The following is a 25,062-nucleotide window of genomic DNA, read 5'->3' on the forward strand; positions in this document are numbered from 1 at the left end:
TTGCAGAGCTGGTTGCAATTTCAATTTCATCTCCCTGAAAAATAGAACAAATGTTACAACAAATGTTATGTCTAAACTCAAATGTGCTGGTTGATAAAATACCTGTATTTATGGAAAAGATATTTGAAAAGGGAATAACAAACCAAAAAAATATATATTGTACATTGGAATGGTAGAGTTATGTAATTCATGCAGTTATCTTAATTGTTGGAAAGGTCTGCTCAATCCAAGATTACAACCAATTGATTACAGCATTACCTCAAAAATGGAGGAGGCAGGTGGCAGGAATAAGGAGGAATAAAAATAGCATAAATAGGAAAGTATACCAGTTTCATTTGAGGACCAGGATGTTGACAGCTGTGCCATACAGATTGCAAAATACTTGGGAAGAGATTTTTGATGTACCAATTCTATGGTACAGGGTTTATATATGAGTATGAGTTTATATATAAAATGATGCAAGATTCAAGAATTCATGCTTTTTAGCTTATATTATAAATCTTCAACTTGCAATCTGTGGATTCCATTCGATTAGATTCAAATTGTATGTTAAACATCACAGCATAGTTGAAAGATATATGATGCATAGAAATCCAAAGAGGGTGGCCAGCAGAGATAGGTGGGATGGGCTGAGGGAAGCAGAGGGTTGGGATGTGGAATTGGTTTATTTTATTATGAATTATTTTTTGAGGGCTTGTTGGGGTTGTGGGGACGACGACTGTGGGGGGGTGGGTCTCGGATGGTTGAGGGGCAGCTCTCTGAGAACTGGGGGGGGGGTGGTATCTGGCTTGGGCCAGTGGCTCATAGTTCGCTGAGATCTGTCGACGTGCCCTTGAGCAGGGCGTTCACCCTGGTTGCTTCTGTGGGTCGCCCTGGATGTTAGTCTGTTAGATGATTGAATGTAATGTAAATGCTGAGTGGCTTCACTGCGAGTACATTGTATGTTTTAATATTCAATAAAAAACATTTTACAAAAATGTAAAACAAACTGGAATTAAAGCCGCACAGATGGAACTATCCAAGCAGAATATACATCTTCTTCAAATGTTGATATTTTGTTGCTTTGACAACCAAACACAATGAAATATAACTAAATATCATTACATTTGAAATCAACCAGAGCTTGAAACCCTAGGCCTTTCAAGAAAATAGTCACACATCTTGACTTTTTTTAACATTTTGTTCTGTAACAGCCTGAATAAAAAATCGATTACATTTAGATTTTGTTTCACTGGCCTACACACAATGCCCCATAATGTCGAAGTGGAATTATGTTTGAGGAAGTTTTACAAATTAATACAAAATTCAAAGCTGAAATGTCTTCAGTCAATAAGTATTATACCCCTTTGTTAGGACAAGCCTAAATAAGTTCAGGATAAAAAATATTGCTTAACAAGTCACATATGTTGCATGGACTCACTCTGTGTGCAATAATAGTATTTAATATTATTTTTGAATGACCCCATCTTTGTACCCCACATATACAATTATCTGTAAGGTCCCTCAGTTGAGCATTGAATTTCAAACACAGATTCAACCACAAAGACCAGGGAGGTGTTCTAGTGCCTTGCAAAGAAGGGCACCTATTAGTAGATGGGTACAAATCTGACATTGAAGTTATTAAATACACTGTATGGTGTATCAATACACAGAGTCACAACAAAGATACAGGCGTCCTTCCTAACTCAGTTGCCAGAGAGAAAGGAAACCGCTCAGGGATTTCACCAATGGCTGTGATAGGAGAAAACTGAGGATGTATCAACAACATTGTAGTTACTCCACAATACTAACCTAAATGATGGAGTGAAAAGAAGGAAGCCTGTTCAGAATACAAATATTCCAAAGCATGCATCCTGTTTCGAATAAGACATTAAAGTAAAACTGTAAAGTAACTTTATGTCCTAAATATGAAGTGTTTTGTTTGGGGCAAATCCAACACCACACATCACTGAGTACCAGTCTTCATTTTTTCAAGCATGGTGGTGGCTGCATGATGTTATGGGTATGCTTGTCATCAGCAAGAACTATGGAGTTTTTTTAGGATAAGAAAGAGCAGAATAGAGTTAAGCACAGGCAAGATCCTAGAGGAAAATCTGGTTCAGTCTACTTTCCTACAGACAATGGAAGATAAATTCCCCGTTCAGCAGGACAGTAACCTAAAACACAAGGCCAAATATGCACTGGAGTTGCTTACCAAGACGACATTGAATGTTCCTGAGTGGCCTAGTTACAGTTTTGACTTAAATCGGCTTGAAAATCTATGGCAAGACTTGAAAATGGCTGTCTAGCAATGATCAATAACCAACTTGACAGAGCTTGAAGAATGTTTTAAAGAATCATTTTCAGATATTGTACAATCCAAGCGTGCAACGCTCTTAGAGACATACCAAGAAAGACACAGCTGTAATCGCTGCCAAAGGTGATTCTAACATATAAATGAGATATTTCTGTATTTAATTTTCAATAAAAGTGCTAAAAACATGTTTTCACTTTGTTATTATCGGGTATTATGTGTAGATGTGTGTGGGGAAATATCTATTTAATCCTTTTTGAATTAAGGCTGTAACACCACAAAATGCGGAATAAGTCAAGGGGCATGAATACTTTCTGAAGGCACTGTATTGTCTATTTTAGGTTAATCCTAGGTTGAATTGAAAAAAAATGTCATAGCTTAGCAGGGCTGGGTTTGGTTAAAACCCTGGATGGGAGACTGAATTAATAGCTGTAGATAGATCGAATTACCAGTAGGAGGTGCTGCCCTTGTTTTTTTCTTCTTCTTATAGTGGATATCATGTGACGTTGTTTTAAACGTACAAATTCAAAAGTTTGGACACACCTACTCATTCAAGGGTTTTTCTTTATTTTTACTATTTTATACGTTGTAGAATAATAGTGAAGACATCAAAACTACGAAATAACACACATGGAATCATGTAGTAACCAAAAAAGTGTTAAACAAATCAAAATATATTTTATATTTGAGATTCTTCAAAGTAGCCACCCTTTGCCTTATGTGTGTGGATGAGTTCATTTATTATCAAGAAGACTGCCACAGTGTTGTTGTTGTTGTTGTGGTCTAATGTTTTGCTCTCTTCCTGTGTGTGTAGGAACTGGACCGCATCATCAATCAGATGGTCCACGTGGCAGAGTACCTGGAATGGGACTCTACAGAGCTGCGACCAGTAAGAATGCACACAGCCTTATGTGTCTTGTTTTCCCTGATCCCAACATATTGGGGCGTTGGAGTAGGTCGACCTGAACAGGCTAGCTTAACTAGTGACAAGGAAATAATGGAACGTTACAGTACTATAATTTGGCAAGACTTTACTGGACTTTCCTCCCCGTCTCCTTGTGCTCCAGATCCTGAAGGAGATGATGGAAGAGATAGACTATGACCGAGACGGAACAGTCACTCTGGAGGAGTGGATCAGAGGAGGCCTCACCACCATCCCTCTGCTGGTCCTGCTGGGTATGGAGACGGTAAGGCACTTTGTGTGTGTGTGTGTGTGTGTGTGTGTGTGTGTGTGTGTGTGTGTGTGTGTGTGTGTGTGTGTGTGTGTGTGTGTGATATAATATGATAATGGATGCCATTTAGCAGATGCTTTTATCTAAAGCAACTTGCACTACAGTGAGTGCATACATGAGTGCATACATTTTAGTAAGTGTATGATCCCTGTGGGAAGAGAGAGAAAGTGTTTGTGTGTGTGTCTCTGTGAGTGCGTTTGGGGCGGCAGTTCCAAAAAATCAATTCAGAAAGATCTTTTTGTGGTGATGGATTACTTAAAAAAAAATTTATTATCCCTCTTTTAAGCACTTTGGTCTATTATGCCATTATCTCCACTGATCTCTCGCTCTCTCTTGCTCTCTCTTGCTCTCTCACTCTCTCTCTTTCTCTCTGTGTGTAGAATGTGCAGGAGGATGGGCAGCATGTGTGGAAACTAAAGCACTTCAACAAGCCAGCCTACTGTAATTTCTGCCACACCATGCTGCTGGGAGTCCGCAAGCAGGGTCTCTGCTGCTCTAGTGAGTCTGTGTGTGGCCCTCAGTTCCACTCTCTCTCTCCTTCAGTCCCTATTTCTGTCCCTCGTTGGCATTCACTACTCTACTCTCTCTGTTCTGTCGCTTCCTGGGTGCCTTTCAGTTCCTCTCTCTGTCTTTCAACCAGATGCTTGTCTATTTCTCTCTGACTCTGTTATCCCATCCTCCATTCTGTGAATAACAAACATGATTGCGTGACTAATTAATGATCTATTATCAAGGCAAATTTTATGTTATCGCTGGGTCATTTTATTACATGTTTCAATGAAAGGGTTGGTCTTACTGCTCAGTGTTCATCCACTGGTTAACTGTCTCTCTCTGTACCTCTGTGTTTCAGTATGCAAGTACACAGTCCATGAACGCTGTGTATCCAAAGACATCGCTGCCTGCATCAGCACCTACGCCAAGTCCCGCAGACACACTAATGTGAGTACTATACAGACAACTAAACACACACACAAACACACAGACACAGACACAGTAATGATATTGTCATGTGTGTCATTACAGTATCTATTATTTGCCTATGTTTTAGAAAGATTGTGACAAATATTGAGAAATGTAGGTCTACCCTTTACTAAACGACGCACAATTCTCTTGCGTACATTACTCATGCTAGTGTAATCCTCTCAACCAGTGAGCTTGACCGTGACGCAGGCCTACAATATCCTACCTTATGTGACTCTTTAGTGTGATGTCTTAAGCTGAGAGCTAACTCACAGCTAAGCCTAACCACCATCTGACTAACGTTGTGTGAATAGGATGCCCTGCCTGTTTTGGCAGTTGGCCGAGTGCTAAGGACTGGAGAGGAGCAGGAGGATCATGGGAGCAGGGACTCACACACACATACACACACACACACACACACACACACACACACACACACACACAACACACACCCACACACACACCCCTACGCATAGGATCATGGCGGCAGGGAGATCATGCAGAGCTACTTATGTTGTTAACTGGCCTCTATATATAACCTCTGATTTAATTAGACCTCTTCTGGAATGAAGTCACAGACCTTGAAATTGTCCCTCTAAGGCCCACTTTTCTCTCTCCAGATGGAGGTCTACTCCGTTTCAGCTCCACTTCACTTTCTCAAGTCTGGTTCACTAGCAGATGATGCCTTTCAGATGGCCTTTTATTTTTGTAGATATCTGGCACTAAATATAGCACGTTTAGCACTGGATTTATGTTGTGACCTTGTAATCATGATTGTTACTGTCTCCATCTTTCTCGTTCTTTCTCTCCCTCTCTCCTTTTTCCCCCTCCCTCCAGGCTATGCAGCACGTGTGGATGGAGGGAAACTCTCCCACTAAGTGCGACCGCTGTCACAGAAGTATCAAGTGCTACCAGGGCTTAACGGGCCTACACTGTGTGTGGTGTCAGATCACTGTAAGTAGTACACACTCAGGGCCATAACTACATATGAGGACACTGAGATAATACAAATATATATTTTGCACACAATAAAGAAAATCAATTACGAGTCAACATGAAAATATTGCTCCCAGCATTGATCAAAGCTCAGAACACTTACATTCTTGATCTGACTAAGTTCTAATCGCGCCTGCCTCTTTGCGAACTAGTGGAATCATGAACAGTGTTTTTTTTCCTTATGTTCGGCTGCGTCCCCTGGATTTGCCTCGCAGATTTGCATTTTTAGCAGCACAATCACCACTCTCTCAGGTGGCTAACTCCACTCTCTCATGGCACAGGCCGAGGGCCTGAGACGTGAAACGAACTACCCCAGCTCGGTGTCGGCTCAAGTAAGCAAGCTGCTGACAGTGTGTTTGCCAGATGCCAGACAAAAGGCAGAGACTTCTGTTGCAGTAATGTTGAATTGCTCTGGGTAGTATTATTTTTTTTTTAAATTGGTACTTTTTACCTCATTTCGTGATATCCAATTGGTAGTTACAGTCTTGTCCCATCGCTACAACTCCCTTACTGACTCGGGAGAGGTGAAGGTCGAGAGCCATGCATCCACCGAAACACGACCCTGCCAAGCCACACTGCTTCTTGACCATCAATCAATCAATCAATCAATCAATCAAATGTATTTATAAAGCCCTTCTTACATCAGCTGACGTAACAAAGTGCTGTACAGAAACCCAGCATAAAACCCCAAACAGCAAGCAATGCAGGTGTAGAAGCACGGTGGCTAGGAAAAACTCCCTAGAAAGGCCAGAACCTAGGAAGAAACCTAGAGAGGAACCAGGCTATGAGGGGTGGCCAGTCCTCTTCTGGCTGTGCCGGGTGGAGCCAAGACGTTCAAATGTTCATAGATGACCAGAAGGGTCAAATAATAATAATCACAGTGGTTGTCAAGGGCGCAACAGGTCAGCACCTCAGGAGTAAATGTCATTTGGATTTTCATAGCCGATCATTCACTCCCCTCTACTGGAGAACTCCTAGAATTGGGGCAAAGTTTCCGTTCATAGTGCCTGAAATGCCTCAGAGAGCTTCTGTTGATAACAATCAACCTGAGGACGTTCACAGCAATAGTTTGTAATCTTCCTATTTTCTTGTTTCAACTTTACCTTATATGTCCACTAGATGTCACCATTAGGTAAATGTTCAGATGAAAATTCAAACTGTGGTACCTCAAACCACCAGTAAGGGGAGGTCAAAGAGCTTGCTAGGGTTGTCAATTTATATATATAGTTTAGTAATGTGCTCATTCCTGTAGCATGACAGCAGGCATTCATTCATCCTCAGTCTTAGAAGTAGCTACTGTACTTTACATTATATCTGGCACTGTTATGCAATATCTGGCACTGTGTCAAATGCCTATTTTTGTTTTTCTTTTCCACTCTTCTCCTTCTAATCCTTCTCTGCTCCTTTCCTCCCTCCATCCTCCTCATCCTCCTTCCTGATCAGCTCCATAATAAGTGTGCGTCCAACATGAAACCGGAGTGTGATGGAGGAGCCCTTAGAGACCACACTCTACTCCCATCCTACATCTGCCCTGTAGTCCTGGTGAGATCACACGCCGTAAATCACACTCTGAATCTCGAAATGTTTTATCTCCAATACTTTCAATGCTGAAAAAAACCTTTGAAATATATAATTATAGACCCTCAAAAGTATACTGAGGGGAGGACGGCTCATAATAATGGCTGGAATGGAGTGAATGGAATGATATCAAACACATGGAAACCATGTATCTGAGGTGTTTCATACCATTCCATTTATTCCCTTCCAGCCATTACTATGCGCCCATCCTCCCCAATTAAGGTGCCACCGGCCATCTGTGATATACACATTTTGTCCAATTTCTCTGTCACAATTCATATACGCATTAACACATTTATATTTCTGTCTATTTATGTGTCTCTATGCCTGCTGGCCTATCTATCTGTCTATAGGACCGTCATTCTGTCATGAAGCGGGGTGAAGGGGACTCCCCGCCCAGCACCAGCCCTGACGACCCGAGTCAAAGCTTCAAATTCACAGGAGACGGACAAGCACTGCAGGTGAGTGAATCGAGCCCAGAGCATCTTCAGAGCCTTGGAGTCTGTTGTGTTAGCTCAAGGCAGGCTAAAATGTTGATTGTGTATCTATGGATATACAATATATCTCATTAGACTGTCTCTGCTCTCCTGTCCAGATCACTCCTCTCCCAGGCACACATCCCCTCCTGGTCCTGGTCAACCCAAAGAGTGGCGGGAGACAAGGGGAACGGTAAGTGACATAGAGCACAAATTTCCTAGGTGATAAAGGTCCGGAGGGATATTGTCTATCGGCATAGTAACAAACCCCCCATCTCGTGACCCATGTGACCCCAAACTGTTCACTCCCCTCTTGTTGGCACAAAGACAATATTGCCATTCTAAAGCTAATTTCCTGCAATTCTACAATTTTCACATAGAGCAGATCATTTTTTATTGCAGTTTTAAAGCTAATTTCTTGCAATTCTACATATTTTGCCATGTCTTATGTGTGTTCATATGATACCTGAGTGAGACAAATTGGCATCTTTTATTGGATGGGTAAAAATATAAAAAAGCAGACATGGTGAAGTTATTAATTACACTTTGGATGGCGTATCAATACACCCAGTCACTACAAAGATACAGGAGTCCTTCCTAATTCAGTTGCTGGAAAGGAAGGAAACCGCTTAGGGATTTCACCATGAGGCCAATGGTGACTTTAAAACTATTACAGAGTTTAATGTTTGTGATAGGAGAAAACTGAGGATGGATCAACAACATTGTAGTTACTCCACAATACCAACCTAAATGACAGAGTGAAAAAAAGGGTGCCTGTACAGAAACAAAATATTCCAAAACATGCATCCTTGCAACAAGGCATTAAAGTAAAACTGCAGAAAATGTGGAGAAGAAAAATACTTTATGTCCTGAATACAAAGTGTTCTGATTGGGGCAAATCCAACGCAAGACATCACTGAGTACCACTCTTCATATTTTCAAGCATGGTGGTGGCTGCATCATGTTATGGGTATGTGTCATCAACAAGGACTAAGGAGTTTTTTAGGATACAAAGAAACAGAATAGAGCTAAGCACAGGCAAAAAGAGTAAAACTTGGTTCAGTGTGCTTTCCTACAGACACTGGGAGACAAATTTACCTTTCAGCAGGACAATAACCTAAAAAACAAGGGCAAATATACACTGGAGTTGCTTACCAAGACGACATTGAATGTTCATGAGTGGCCTAGTTACAGTTTTGACTTAAATCGGCTTAAATATGGCAAGACTTGAAAAGAGCTGTCTAGCAATGATCAACAACCAACTTGACAGGGCTTGAATAATTTTTTTAAGATTAATGTGTGAATATTTTATAATCCAGGTGTGCGAAGCTTTTAGAGACTTACCCAGAAAGACTCCCAGCTGTAATCACTGCCAAAGGTGATTCTAACATGTATTGACTCAGGGGTATGAATACTTATGTAAATTAGATATTTCTTTATTTCAAATTCAATAAATTTGCTAACATTCCTAAAAACATGTTTCCACTTTGTCATTATGGGGTATTGTGTGTAGATGGGTGAGAAAATAAATATATTTAATCCATTTTGAATTCAGGCTGTAACAACAAAATGTGGAAAAGAGTAAGATGGTGCTGACAGATATGGCAGCTCTGCTTCTAGCTCCTAAGAAAATTTGCAGTATTTTGTTTTTTGTGTGTTATTTCTTACATTATTAGCCCAGTCATTTTTTTTGTGTTATTACATACAGTTGGAAAGAACTTTTCGATATCAGAGCGGCAGTAACTCACCAGTATTACGACCAGTAATATGACTTTCCCGAATTGGATCCTTTGTTCGTACCCCCCAGGGCAATTTAATTTATTCCAGAGGCTGCTCCAAAACACCGCCAATGGAGAAGAGGTAATTGGAGTGGACTTCTAGTCTGATTCAGGAGGCATGCACACCATCCACATCTTCTGAGTATATTACTCGCTAATGTTCAGTCTCTGGATAATAAAGTAGAAGAGCTCAGGGCGAGGATCTCATTCCAGAGAGACATCAGGGACTGTAACATACTCTGTTTCATAGAAACATAGTTATCTTGGGATATACTGTCCACGTCCATACAGTCAGCTGGGTTCTCAGTACATTGCGCAGACAGGAATAAAGAACTCTCCGGGAAGAAGAAAGGCGGGGGTGTATGTTTCATGATTAACTACTCATGATGTGATTGTGATAACATACAGAAACTCAAGTCCTTTTGTTCACCCAACATAGAATACCTCACAATTAAATGCCAACAGTATTACCTACCAAGATAATTATTTTTGGTTATAGTCACAGCCATGTATATTCCCCCTCAAACCGATACCATGACAGCCCTCAAAGAACTACACTGGACTTTATGCAAACTGTAAACCACATATCCTGAGGCCGCATTTATTGTAGCTGGGGATTTTAACAAAGCAAATCTGAGGAAAACGCTATCAAAGTTCTACCAACACATTGACTGTAGTACTCACGCTGGAAAAACATTGAACCACCACTACTCAATTTTTTTAAATGCCTACAAGGCCCTCCCCCACCCTCCCATTGGCGAATCTGATCACGACTCCATTTTGCTCCTCCCTTCCTATAGGCAGAAACTCAAACAGGAAAGGGAAAGGGAAGCCCCCCTCGTCAGTTGTACAACTGAATGCCTTCAACTGAAATGTGTATTCCACATTTAATCCAACTCCTCTGAATCAGAGAGGTGCGGGGGGCTTCCTTAATCGACATCCACGTCTTCCGAAGTACTCGTGATGAGGTCTATTCAAAGCTGGTCTGACCAATCGGAATCCATGCTTCAAGATTGTTTTGATCACGCGAACTGGGATATGTTCCAGGTAGCCTCTGAGAATAACATTGCCAGATACGGTGACTGGGTTTCTTCAGGAAGTGTATGGGAGATGTTGTACCCTCTGTGATTATTAAAACCTACCCAAACCAGAAACCGTGGATAGATGACGGCATTCCCACAAAACTGAAAGCACGAACCACCGCATTTAACCATGTCAAGGTGACTGGGAATGTGGACGAATACAAACAGTGCAGATATTCCCTCTATAAGGCAATCAAACAGGCAAAGCGTCAGTACAGAGACTAAGTGGAATTGCAATTCAACGGCTCAGACACGTGACACGTGTGGCAGGGTCTACACATAGTCACGGACTACAAAGGGAAAATCACAGACGTCTTGCTTCCGGACAAGCTAAACACCTTCTTTGCCCGCTTTAAGGATAACACAGTAACACCGACACAGCCCACTACCAAGGACTGTGGGCTCTCGTTCTCCGTGGCCGACGTGAGTAAAACATTTAAGTGTGTTAACCCTCGCAAGGCTGCGAGCCCAGACAGCATCCCTTGCCGCGTCCTCAGAGCATGCACAGACCAGCTGGCTGGAGTGTTTACGGACAAATTCAATCTCTCCCTATCCCAGTCTGTTGTCCCTACTTGCTTCAAGATGTCCTCCATTGTTCCTGTACCCAAGAAAGCAAAGGTAACTGAACTAAATGACTATCGCCTGTAGCACTCACTTCTGTCATCATGAAGTGCTTTGAGAGGCTAGTTAAGGATCATATCACCGCTACCTTACCTGACACCCTAGACCCACTTCAATTTGCTTACCGCCCCAATAGATCCACAGTTGATGCAGTCGCCATCGCACTGCACACCGCCTTATCCCATCTGGACACGAGGAATACCTATGTAAGAATGCTGTTCATTGACTATAGCTCAGCATTCAACAACATAGTACCCTCCAAGCTCGTTATTCAGCTCGGGCCCTGGGTCTGAACCTCGCTCTGTGCAACTGTGCCCTGGACTTCCTGACGGGCTACCCCCAGGTGGTGAAGGTAGTTAACAACACCTCCACTTCGCTGATCTCAACACAGGGGCCCCACAAGGGTGTGTGTTCAGCCCCCTCCTGTACTCCCTGTTCAGCCATGACTGCATGGTCATGCTCGCTTCCAACTCAATCATCAAGTTTGCAGACAACACTAGTCAGCCTGATTACAAACAATGACGAGACAGCCTACATGGAGGAGGTGAGGGCCCTGAGAGAATGCCAAGAGTGTGCAAATATATATTACATGATTCCATATGTGTTATTTCATAGTTTTGATTTCTTCACTATTATTTTACGATGTACAACATTTTACAAATAAAGAAAAACCTTGGAATGAGTAGGTGTGTCCAAACTTTTTTGTGTTGCGTTTTTCAACAAGACAATCACACGACCTCAACCCAATTGAGATAGTTTGAGAAGAGTTGGACTGCAGACTGTTGGAAAAGCATTCCAGATGAAGCTGGTTGAGAGAATTCCAAGAGTGTGCAAAGATGTCATCAAGGCAAAGAGTGGCTACTTTGAAGAATCTCAAATATAAAATATATTTAGATTTGTATCACGTTTTTGGTTACTACATGATTCCATATGTGTTATTTCATAGTTTTGATGTCTTCACTATTATTCAACAATATAGAAAATTGTAAAAATAAAGAAAAACCCATGAATAAGTAGGTGTGTCCACATTTTTTGACAGGTACTGTATATACAGTGCATTTGCAAAGCATTCAGACCCCTTGACTTTTTCCCAAACATTTTTATGTTACAGCCTTATTCTAAAATTGCTTAAATTGTTTTCCCCCCTCATAAATCTACACACAATACCCCAAAATGACAAAGAAAAAACAGGTTTTAAGACATTTATGAGACTTTGTAAAAAGAAAAAAGAAAAAAAAAGGTAATATCACATTTTTCTTAGTACTTTGTTGAAGCACCTTTGACAGCAATTACAGCCTAGAGTCTTCTTGGGTATGACATGACAAGCTTGGCACACCTATATTTGGGGATTTTCTCCTATTTTTCTCTGCAGATTCTCTAGCTCTGTTAGGTTGGATGGGGAGTGTTGCAGCACAACTATTTTCAGGTCTCTCCAGAGATGTTGGATTGGGTTCAAGTCCGGGCTCAGGCTGGGCCACTCAAGGACATTCAGAGAATGGTCCCGAAGCCACTCCTGCGTTGTCTTGGCTGTTTGCTTAGGGTCGTTGTCCTGTTGGAAGGTGAATCTTCACCACAGTCTGAGGTCCTGAGCGCTCTGAAGCAGGTTTTCATCAAGGATCTCTCTGTACTTTGCTCCCAGTCCCTGCCGCTAAAAAACATCCCCACAGCATGATGCTGCCACCACCATGCTTTCATCAGACCAGAGGATCTTGTTTCTCATATTCTGAGTGCCTTTTGGCAAACTCCAAGCGGGCTGTCATGTGCCTTTTACTGAATAGTGGCTTCTGTCTGGCCACTCCACCATAAAGGCTTGATTGGTGGAGTGCTGCAGAGATGGTTGTCCTTCTGGAAGGTTCTCCCATCTCCACAGAGGAACTCTGGTGTTCTGTCAGAGTGACCATTGGGTTCTTGGTCACCTCCCTGACCAAGGCCCTTCTCCCCCCTTTGCTCAGTTTGGCCAAGTGGCCAGCTCTAGGAAGAGTCTTGGTGGTTCCAAACTTCTTCCATTGAAAAATGATGGAGGCCACTGTGTTCTTGGGAAGCTTCAATGCTTGTTTGGTACACTTCCCCAGATCTGTGCCGCGACACAATCCTGTCTCGGAGCTCTACGGACAATTCCTTCGACCTCATGGCTTGGTTTTTGCTCTGACATGCACTGTCAACTGTAGGACCTTATATAGACAGGTGTGTGCCTTTCCAAATCATATCCAATCAATTGAATTTACCACAGGTGGACTCCAATCAAGTTGTATAAACATCTCAAGGATGATCAATGGAAACAGGATGGACCTGAGCTCAATTTTGAGTCCCATAGCAAAGGGTCTGATTAGCTATGTAAATAAGGTTTTTCTGTTTTTGTTTTTTATACATTTGCTAAAATATCTTAAAACCTGTTTTCGCTTAGTCATTATGGGGTATTGTGTGTAGATTGATGAGGATTTTTTTATATAATCCATTTAATAATAAGGCTATAACGTAACAAAATTTGGAAAAAGGGAAGGGGTCTAAATACTTTCTGAAGGCCCTGTATAATATTTATTATTTTTGGTCACGACCCGTGGTCCGTATTGAGCCCATTCTGGGTCCGGATCCTGACCGTGGTCCGCCAGTTGAGAATGGCTGACATAGAAAGTCGCAGATTATTCATTCTGATTGAAACACTCCTGCAATATGTGTTTTATACAGTCCTGTAATGCTACTGTCAAAGTGTTTGGCTGGCTACTCATCATATAATCTAAATAATGTGAAGCTAACATAGCTAACAACAATGACTACATTCAAGAATTTTAAGGCTTTGTAATTACAGAGGATTTTTAATTTGGTAAATAATTATGGTCATTTCGCTGTTCCGACACAGTCCTAAAGTCCCAAGTGCCATTCTGGCTGTAAATGAATGTGTTCACTGTTTCAGTTCCCTCTCCTCTGTCCTCCCACCATGCATTTCATAGCACTATGAGGACACTATTTTGGCTTCAGAAACACCATCACCATAGCAACATAGTCTTAAATACCACTTAAAGGTAGAATTATTCTCTATTAATAGATGTGTTCTCGTAACAAAAATATGCATTTACTCTCTGAGTACAAAAAGCAAGCCTATTTATTTCTCCCTTTGATGTAAATAAGGAAATGTTGGTGTCACTGATTGGTCTTGTTTTTGTAAATGAGCATTTTAAATGACATACAGTTCTCTTAAATTAAGTAGTATATCTACTATTTTCTCTTTTTGTGTGAACTTGGTAACACTTAAATTGAAGTGTTCTTTATGACATATTCATAACAGTATCCTAACACTTTTACTGCCCAAGTAATCTGCCACACTACTGTACATAGTATGAGTTGCATTCTAGGACAAATGGTTAGTTCATCATGACGCATTCTAACCTAGCTGTCGGTTTTCCGTTGTCTCCTCTACCCACTCCTCTTCATCCTCTGTCCTCACTCTGACCAAAGTGCTGTGTGGGTATCGGAAGCTAACACAATTACCAGTGCAAGGCTCCATGAAGAGCACTGTGGAGGCTTCAATAGAATAGCCCTCTGATGCATCTCCCACTTGTCAAGGTTACAGGAAACTACTGTGTCATTGGGCACAGTATGCTATAGAGATATTGACAATTTGTGGAGCAGAACATTTACTGTAGATGGTGCTTTTAAGTAAAACTTGTACTATTTGGATGGTGCTTCTTTACATGTTATACAGTAAGGGGAAAAAACTATTTGATACCCTGCTGATTTTGTACGTTTGCCCACTGACAAAGAAATGATCAGTCTATAATTTTAATGGTATGTTTATTTGAACAGTGAGAGACAGAATAACAACAAAAAAATCCAGAAAAATGCATGTCAAAAATGTTTTAAATTGATTTGCATTTTAATGAGGGAAATAAGTATTTGATCCCCTCTCAATCAGAAAGATTTCTGGCTCCCAGGTGTCTTTTATACAGGTAATGAGCTGAGATTAGGAGCACACTCTTAAAGGGAGTGCTCCTAATCTCAGTTTGTTGCCTGTATAAAAGACACCTGTCCACAGAAGCAATCAATCAATCAGATTCCAAACTCTCCACCATGGCCAAGACCAAAGAGCTCTCCAAGGATTTCAGGGACAAGATTGTAGACCTACACAAGGCTGGAATGGGCTACAAGACCATCGCCAAGCAGCTTGGTGAGAAGGTGACAACAGTTGGTGCGATTATTCGCAAATGGAAGAAACACAAAAGAACTGTCAATATCCCTCGGCCTGGGGCTCCATGCAAGATCTCACCTCGTGGAGTTGCAATGATCATGAGAACGGTGAGGAATCAGCCCAGAACTACACGGGAGGATCTTGTCAATGATCTCAAGGCAGCTGGGACCATAGTCACTAAGAAAACAATTGGTAACACACTACGCCATGAAGGACTGAAATCCTGCAGCGCCCGCAAGGTCCCCCTGCTTAAGAAAGCACATATACATGTCCGTCTGAAGTTTGCCAATGAACATCTGAATGATTCAGAGGACAACTGGGTGAAAGTGTTGTGGTCAGATGAGACCAAAATGGAGCTCTTTGGCATCAACTCAACTCGCCGTGTTTGGAGGAGGAGGAATGCTGCCTATGACCCCAAGAACACCATCCCCACGTCAAACATGGAGGTGGAAACATTATGCTTTGGGGGTGTTTTTCTGCTAAGGGGACAGGACAACTTCACCGCATCAAAAGGAAAGATGGACGGGGCCATGTACTGTCAAATCTTGGGTGAGAACCTCCTTCCCTCAGCCAGGGCATTGAAAATGGGTCATGGATGGGTATTCCAGCATGAAAATGACCCAAAACACACGGCCAAGGCAACAAAGGAGTGGCTCAAGAAGAAGCACATTAAGGTCCTGGAGTGGCCTAGCCAGTCTCCAGACCTTAATCCCATAGAAAATCTGTGGAGGGAGCTGAAGGTTCGAGTTGCCAAACGTCAGCCTTAACCTTAATGACTTGGAGAAGATCTGCAAAGAGGAGTGGGACAAAATCCCTCCTGAGATGTGTGCAAACCTGGTGGCCAACTACAAGAAACGTCTGACCTCTGTGATTGCCAACAAGGGTTTTGCCACCAAGTACCAAGTCATGTTTTGCAGAGGGGTCAAATACTTATTTCCCTCATTAAAATGCAAATCCTTTTATAACATTTTTGACATGCGTTTTTCTAGATTTTTTTGGTGTTGTTATTCTGTCTCTCACTGTTCAAATAAACCTACCATTAAAATTATAGACTGATCATTTCTTTGTCAGTGGGCAAACGTACAAAATCAGCAGGGGATCAAATACTTTTTTCCCTCACTGTATGTCTGTCTTTGTATGCATGAAGTATTACCTTTATCTCTCTCTCCCTCTCTCTCTGGCTCCATTTGTACACAGACAGTTTGTGAGTTTGTCAGTTTGTGTGTGTGTGCAGTAACTCTAACACTGCTGTTATGTCTCCTGCAGGGTATTGAGAAAGTTCCAGTACCTACTGAACCCCAGACAGGTGTACAGTCTAGACCGAGAGGGACCCATGGTGGGGTAAGTCTCATCCTCATCACTCACAGTCCCACCTATAGACACAGCTCAGAAAATGGATGGTGCCACTTCTCAAGGCAACACTTGCTCTATGATTGGATTTATACAACAACAACAAAAAATTGTTATAACATGCAAAGTAATGAAGTGTGCCATGTAAAAAAAAACATTTCGGATTGAAATACTGAAATTGTTGAAATCTTGGATCCATGCAAAGTTATTATTTTTCTAATTTTGTTCTGTCCCAGATGGAACTTGGTTGTGCAACAGAACATAGGCCAGGGTTTACTAGACTTCAAAGTGTATTCTCCCTACTGAACACAACCCTATCCTCTATCCTCTCCACACAAACACACAGACACAGACACACACACACGCATACGCATACTTCACCCACTTGACACACAAACACACACCTGATGTGCATATCATCCTAGCCAGAAGGACACCTTGTACCTGAGTTGTGCAATATTGAACAGTTCATTCAAGGGAAATGCCCTACACAACAACAATAGACATGAATGCTTTCTTCTGAGAGCGGCCAACCTATTCTATCCCTGCCTCCCCCACTCCTCCCTCTGCTGTCACGACTAGGGCTGCTCTCTCTCTCAAGAGCCCATTGTAGGAGGAGAGACAGACTACAGTGACGCACTTCTCTCCCGAAGATGACCACTAGTAGATAATAGACAGGGCATCAGGACAGTCCAGGTTAAATGAACATGATGTAATGCCATTATTGTGGTAGTTGTATAATTATTTGTGATAAGTTGCACTGCCTGTCACAATGAGAGCAGTGATGAAACTGATGATGTTGTATGTATGGGGTAGTAAAACACCAGGGAACAGTGGTTCCCTTGCAGTCGGTCACTCTGTGTAACATTATATAGTAGGGATTCATTGAAGCTCAATGTTAAATTCAAATCTCCCTACTATCATATTTAAGCCAATATGACACCAATGTCGACAAAACCTCGCAAAATCAACTTGATTTGTATTGCCGAGAACCAAATACCATATTTTTAACAGGGTCTTTAGCATTAAGAAAAAATACAATTTCTTGTCCCGACCTAGCTCAATATCTAGGTGTTAGATAAGAACAAGATTACAGCATCCATAAAGTGACCATGTCACGTCCTGGCCAGTATAAGGTTAATTGTTTTTGTAGTTTGGTCAGGACGTGGCAGAGGGTATTTGTTTTATGTGGTTCGGGGTGGTGTGTTTGTGTAAAGGGTGTTTGATTTAGTATTTCCGGGTTTTTGGTTGATGGTCTATGTGTTTGTATTCTATGGTTAGTCTGGTGTGTGTGTTTCTATATTTGGTTAATTGGGGTTGGGACTCTCAGTTGAAGGCAGGTGTTGTCTATCTGCCTTTGATTGAGAGTCCCATATATTAGGGTGTGTTTGTGTGTGTGATTTGTGGGTGATTGTTCTGTGTGTAGCCTTGGGCCTTACCAGACTGTTTTTGTCGATCATAATTATGTTTGTTATTTTGGGTGTTCATTTTGATAGTTAATAAAAGTCAAGATGAGCCTGCACATACCTGCTGCGTTTTGGTCCTCCATTTCCAACGACAAGCGTGACAGACCATTAGACTTGCCACCTTTCAGACTGAAAACGTTTGTAAGGGCAACAGCTTTGATTACATGTATAATTTACTGCTCTCATGTGCCAATAGAGAACCAATGATGTGCTACTTTTTTGTAGCATTTCTGAATATGCTAATATCTTTTCAGCTGAATCTTTACCAGCAACTCGACTGCTGCACAACAGGAGCTAGCTGGGTTATTCCTACTATGCAATGCCATTTGGACCTTAAACTTTTTTGGAAAAAATAATTGTTTTAGTATTCTATCAGAAAAAGTCAGTGGTGGAAAAAGTACCCAATTGTCGTAACGCAAAACACCAGTATCAACGTCAACAATGAAAAGGCGACTCCGGAATGCTGGCCTTCTAGGCAGAGTTCCTCTGTCAGTGTCTGTGTTATTTTGCCTTTCTTAATCTTTTCTTTTTATTGGCCAGTCTGAGATATGGCTTTTTCTTTGCAACTCTGCCTAGAAGGCTAGCATCCCGGAGTCGCATCTTCACTGTTGACGATGAGACTGGTGGGAACACTTAAACAACACAATGTAACTCCAAGTCAATCACACTTCTGTGAAATCAAACTGTCCACTTCGGAAGCAACACTGATTGACAATAAATTTCACATGCTGTTGTGCAAATGGAATAGACAACAGGTGGAAATTATAGGCAATTAGCAAGACACCCCCAATAAAGGAGTGGTTCTGCAGGTGGGGACCACAGACCACTTCTCAGTTCCTATGCTTCCTGGCTTATGTTTTAGTCACTTTTGAATGCTGGTGGTGCTTTCACTCTAGTGGTAGCATGAGACGGAGTCTACAACCCACACAAGTGGCTCAGGTAGTGCAGCTCATCCAGAATGGCACATCAATGCGAGCTGTGGCAAGAAGGTTTGCTGTGTCTGTCAGCGTAGTGTCCAGAGCATGGAGGCGCTACCAGGAGACAGGCCAGTACATCAGGAGACGTGGAGGAGGCCGTAGGAGGGCAACAACCCAGCAGCAGGACCGCTACCTCCGCCTTTGTGCTAGGAGGAGCAGGAGAAGCACTGCCAGAGCCCTGCAAAATGACCTCCAGCAGGTCACAAATGTGCATGTGTCTGCTCAAACGGTCAGAAACAGACTCCATGAGGGTGGTATGAGGGCCCGACGTCCACAGGTGGGGGTTGTGCTTACAGCCCAACACCGTGCAGGACGTTTGGCATTTGCCAGAGAACACCAAGATTGGAAAATTCGCCACTGGCGCCCTGTGCTCTTCACAGATGAAAGCAGGTTCACACTGAGCACATGTGACAGACGTGACAGAGTCTGGAGACGCCGTGGAGAACGTTCTGCTGCCTGCAACATCCTCCAGCATGACCGGTTTGGCGGTGGGTCAGTCATGGTGTGGCATTTCTTTGGGGGCTGCACAGCCCTCCATGTGCTCGCCAGAGGTAGCCTGACTGCCATTAGGTACCGAGATGAGATCCTCAGACCCCTTGTGAGTCCATATACTGGTGCGGTTGGCCCTGGGTTCCTCCTAATACAAGACAATGCTAGACCTCATGTGGCTGGAGTGTGTCAGCAGTTCCTGCAAGAGGAAGGCATTGATGCTATGGACTGGCCCGCCCGTTCCCCAGACCTGAATCCAATTGAGCACATCTGGGACATCATGTCTCGCTCCATCCACCAATGCCACGTTGCACCACAGACTGTCCAGGAGTTGGCGGATGCTTTAGTCCAGGTCTGGGAGGAGATCCCTCAGGAGACCATCCGCCACCTCATCAGGAGCATGCCCAGGCATTGTAGGGAGGTCATACAGGCACGTGGAGGCCACACACACTACTGAGCCTCATTTTGACTTGTTTTAAGGACATTACATCAAAGCTGGATCAGCCTGTAGTGTGGTTTTCCACTTTAATTTTGAGTGTGACTCCAAATCCAGACCTCCATGGGTTGATAAATTGGATTTCCATTGATTATTTTTGTGTGATTCTGTTGTCAGCACATTCAACTATGTAAAGAAAAAAGTATTTAATAAGATTATTTCTTTGATTCAGATCTAGGATGTGTTGTTTTAGTGTTCCCTTTATTTTTTGAGCAGTACATTTAATGAAGCTGCCAGTTGAGGACTTGTGAGGCGTCTGTTTCTCAAACTAGACACTCTAATGTACTTGTCCTCTTGCTTAGTTGTGCACTGGGGCCTCCCACTCCTCTTTTCTATTCTGGTTGAAGCCAGTTTGAGCTGTTCTGTGAAGGGAGTAGTACACAGTGTTGTATGAGATCTTCAGTTTCTTGGCAATTTCTCGCATGGAATAACCTTCATTTCTCAGAACAAGAATAGACTGACAAGTCTCAGAAGAAAGTACTTTGTTTCTAGCCATTTCGAGCCTGTAATCGAACCCACAAATGCTTACGCTCCAGATACTCAACTAGTCTAAAGAAGGCCAGTTTTATTGCTTCTTTAATCAGCACTACTATTTTCAGCTGTGCTAACATAATTGCAAAAGGGTTTTCTAATGATCTATTAGCCTTTTAAAATTATTAACTTGGATTAGCTAACACAATGTGCCATTGGAACACAGGAGTGATGGATGCTGATAATGGGCCTCTGTACGCCTATGTAGATATTCCATTAAAAATCAATCAGCCGTTTCCAGCTACAATAGTAATTTACAATATTAACATTGTCTACACTGTCTTTCTGATCAATCGGATGTTATTCTAATCGACAATAAATGTGCTGTTCTTTAAAAAACAAGGACATTTCTAAGTGACCCCAAACTTTTGAACAGTAGTGTGTGGAAATGAGGGTGGAAATGAGTGGGACATACAGACTAAAAACATGAAACAAATCGATACAACTGAGTGTTTATATTTTTTTAGCTTTACACCATAGTTTTCCCACCAAATAAATTATGGCACTTCCTGAATGTGGTGTCATTGTAGGAAAGGGTTGTTTTCTTAAATGCAGTGGCGGTTCTAGACCATTTCAACTGGGGCCAGTTGTACTGTTAGAGGGGCCAGTTACATTAGACGTTATTGTTGTCATATCGTTTTCTTCACTGCATTGCAGGCATTAGCAGGCAAAAGACCATGTTCATAATCATCATCGTTGCCACTGTCTAATAACGGATGTAAAAAAAGAACGATAGCAAAAATGTATGTAAAAATTATTTCATACACCACATTTAGGGGGGCCACAAGGGGGGCGGGTAAAATGGTCAGAGTGACCATTACCCAGAACCGCTAGTGCTTAAATGGAGAATAACAACAAACTAAGTGTGGAAAGTGATATCAGGGACACACATAAAATATATAATAATAATAAATACAATAATCATGAGATGAAATAGACTTTAACTAGGACTATAAAATAATGGAGAAAGCTTTTAATCATTTTATGGCTAATATTTCTTGTGGAATTTGATAATTAATAACTGGGGACATGGCAAAAACGCTTACATCCACTGTCAAAAGTGTTTAAAATGCATAGAATTCCCTTTCAGGATCCATATTTTTGGTGTTTTTAAGGTAAAGGACACCTGACCTTATATTTAAAGCCTTTTGGAATTCAAATTTTACACTAAATAAGATCTGATATTTCCTGGGGACAGAAAAAGGCACTGCATTGTAGGAATGAACCAGCATGTAGCAGCCTAACAGCTGTAGCTAGCTAGCTAACACCAGTCGGATGAGAAGCAAGCTAGAAGCAAAGGAGGTAGCTATATTTTGCTATAGAAGGTTTTTATATGACTGAAGTCATTGGTGTAAACTAAACCAGAGCACAAATATAGCTATGTCCTTGGTTGCTATTATAGCTAGCCAGTTAGCTACTAGCCAACGAGACTGTTGCATAGCTGTATAGATCGTAGACCACAACTCAACATTGACAATATATCCTAGCTAGCTACATTCTTCCATAAAGCATAGCTAGCTAAGTAAAGTTCATAGTCAACTTTGGGAAACAGCAACCAGATGTCTGTTTCAGCACAAACAACTGCTACCTAGCCTACATTCCCTCAACTAAGACCAGCCTCTCACAACACAAACTGTAGATTATAAAACAAATGGTTTTGCTAACTATGTTGAATCTAAACCTGGCCAATGCACATGTAAGTAGCACATCTGCTGTGCATTGCAGTGAGTGTACACATGCTACGTAGCTAGCTTATTAGCTAGATCAACATACGAGACAGACACGACACTCTTGGAGCATCCAGAACAAGTCCAGCCCTTACCTTATGATGCATTAATTCTTAATACAATTTTATTCATGACATTTTAATCTAAATTTGAGCTGACTGAACAACAGTGGCAAGTTACTTTTCAGTGTGTTCTCAAAAATCTGAACCTTGTAAGCAAAATTACGTTTCAAATATGTATTTTCCAGACTTTGAAGTTCGGTTCCTTTTAGGTTATAAATGAAAGGTGAAAAGACGTCTTTTCAGGAAGTTTAAAATATATGTATTTTCCGGACGTTGAAAAAACATGTTTTGCATAAATGCAAATAGCTATGTCTATGAAGGAATAGCCAGTGCCCGGTTTCCCGATAGCGATGGAACTTTAAACTTAAGAGTGTTTTAACGATACATAATTTCTATAACGGCCGAAGAACTCACATCCGTTTCCCAAAACACCACGTAGGGAGAACCTTCAATAAGTGCGTCATTAGAACTTAGCTGTGTTCGAATACCCATACTAACATAGTGTACACTACATACTTAATGAGTATATACTATATACTATTAGTTCATTTTAGTATACTGTAAACGAACGATATCCTTTCAGTTGAGCGTACTAGTGTTTCACCTGTCTGCCAGAAGTTGATGCTGTTGCTATGCAACCTCTTGCTAGTTTGTTAGCATAAGAAATTACTAGCTAGATTTTTTATGACTATGGGTGTGTTATTAAATTCAATCTGGAGTGCCAGAGTGCACTCTGGGCATTCGTAAATTCAGAGCATTGTCAGATTGTCTGTTGTAAATTCAGATCGTTTTGCTTGGGGCATTTATAGTGCACACTGCCAGGCAGTGTCACTGGACGCTCTGGCCGAGGAGTAGGGTTGATCTGAGCGTTCTGGTCTCACAACAGCAGTCAAGCACCCAAGCTAACTTGCTAGCTACTTCCAGATACAAATGAGAGAAGACCTCACTCTGACCATTTTACCCGCCCTAGCAGAGCTGGTTAGGCAGTTTTCATATTATCCAGAGCGTTAGTGACTGTAACTGTGCTGCTGGCAACAATTAAATTATGTTTTTTTGCCAACGTTTACTGACACTGGCCATATTCAACTGTTGTTGAGTATTCGTAAATTCATCAGTTATTCTGCGTTCTTGCACAAGTACACTCAGACGAGAGTGCTCTGAAATCGGAGTAGATAGCCAGAGCGAATTTACGAAGGTACCCAAATGTCCATTAAAAACGCACGACTATACCACTTAGCTAAACTATGAATGACAGGAATAATCAAGTCAATAAACGTTGGGTAGTTAGTTTGATACAATACAGTTAATATACTGGCAAGTTCGATGTATTAGTAGCCAACTAACATTAGGTAGCTAGCTAACATACCGGTACATACTGCTGTAATGATATGCTATGTGGTTTCGTAGCTTTAGTCACGATGGTTTTAGGAAACAGCTGAAGATTTAACAAAGGTTCTAACGATGAACTTAGCCTTAAGATGTTTTTGGGAAACCGGGCATTGGACATTAAATTATGTGAGACTAAACACGTCTTTTTTTTTTTTACATAATTTGAAGCTCAACTTAAATTTTCGAAGACACCTTTTGCATGTGGAAATGTTGTATAATTTTGTATAATCTCCTTCCGGTGTAAAAACCATGGAAATTAAAAACAAACAAATATGTTTTAAGTGAGAAGTAGGGATTGGCCGAAAAAGAAAGGAAATCCACATGAGCACCACAATGCCTACACCCATGCTCTACCAAGATTTTCCAGTACACAACTTTGATCTACTACAGTAGCTATGTCGGTCTACTGTACAATGTGTATGCAGGTTGCTTGGAATTCAAACCTTCTCAAACAGCCTAATTTGTACTCTTCAGAAGAATAATGGACTTTACAGTGTCTTGCTATATACAATGCCTTCAGAAAGTTTTAATTTAGTTTTCTTACAAGGTGGGATTGAAATGGATTTCATTGTAATTTTTTGTCAATGATCTATACAAAATACTCTAATGTCAAAGTGGAATAAAGAGGAAGAAAAAAATTATGAAAAATAAAACTAATTGACTACATAAGTATTCAACCCCCTGAGACAATTCATGTTAGAATCGCCTTTGGAAGTGATTACAGCTGTGAATCTGTTTGGGTAAGTCTCTAAGAGCTTTGCACACCTAGATTGTACAATATTACAATTTTTTGTATTATTCTTTAAGCTCTGTCAAGTTGGTTGTTGATCATTGCTAGACAGACATTTTCAAGTCTTGCCATATATTTTCAATCCGATTTAGCTCTATTCCGTTTCTTTTCATCCTAAAACAACTCTCCCGTACTTGCCGAGGACAAACATACCCTTTACATGATGCAGCCACCATCATGCTTGAAAATATGAAGAGTGGTATTCAGTGATGTCTTGTTGGATTTGTGCCAAACATAACGCTTTGTATTCAGGACATGAAGATAATTTATTTTCCACATTGTTTTTGCAGTTTTACTTTAGTGCTTTATTGCAAACAGGATGCATGTTTTGGATTTGTTTTAATTCAGTACAAGCTTCCTTCTTTTTACTCTTTCCTTTAGGTTAGTATTTTGGAATAACTACAGTGTTATTGATCCATCTGAAGTTTTCTCCTGTCACAGCCATTAAACTCTGTAAGTGTTTTAAAGACACCATTGGCCTCAAAGGGAAATCCCTGAGCGGTTTCCTTCCTCTCCGGCAACAGAGTTAGGAAGGACGCCTGTATCTTTGTAGTGACTGGGTGTATTGATACACTATCCAAAGTGT

At 41.4% G+C, this 25,062-nt stretch overlaps 1 protein-coding gene across 3 annotated transcripts in view; it reads left to right on the plus strand.

Moving 5' to 3' along the window:
- dgkg (diacylglycerol kinase, gamma) overlaps window positions 1-25,062 on the plus strand; it is a 164,530-nt gene that overhangs the window by 71,781 nt on the left and 67,687 nt on the right. For all 3 annotated transcript variants that reach the window (XM_014173603.2, XM_014173605.2, XM_014173604.2), the window contains 9 exons: window positions 3,108-3,182; window positions 3,361-3,480; window positions 3,906-4,023; window positions 4,376-4,464; window positions 5,323-5,439; window positions 6,925-7,023; window positions 7,413-7,520; window positions 7,655-7,728; window positions 16,466-16,540. In XM_014173603.2, coding sequence (XP_014029078.1) covers window positions 3,108-3,182; window positions 3,361-3,480; window positions 3,906-4,023; window positions 4,376-4,464; window positions 5,323-5,439; window positions 6,925-7,023; window positions 7,413-7,520; window positions 7,655-7,728; window positions 16,466-16,540 — 875 coding nt within the window. The remainder of the gene's footprint in view (window positions 1-3,107; window positions 3,183-3,360; window positions 3,481-3,905; window positions 4,024-4,375; window positions 4,465-5,322; window positions 5,440-6,924; window positions 7,024-7,412; window positions 7,521-7,654; window positions 7,729-16,465; window positions 16,541-25,062) is intronic.

This window comes from Salmo salar, chromosome ssa25 (assembly GCF_905237065.1).
Source record: "Salmo salar chromosome ssa25, Ssal_v3.1, whole genome shotgun sequence".
NCBI classification, from domain to species: Eukaryota; Metazoa; Chordata; class Actinopteri; order Salmoniformes; family Salmonidae; genus Salmo; species Salmo salar.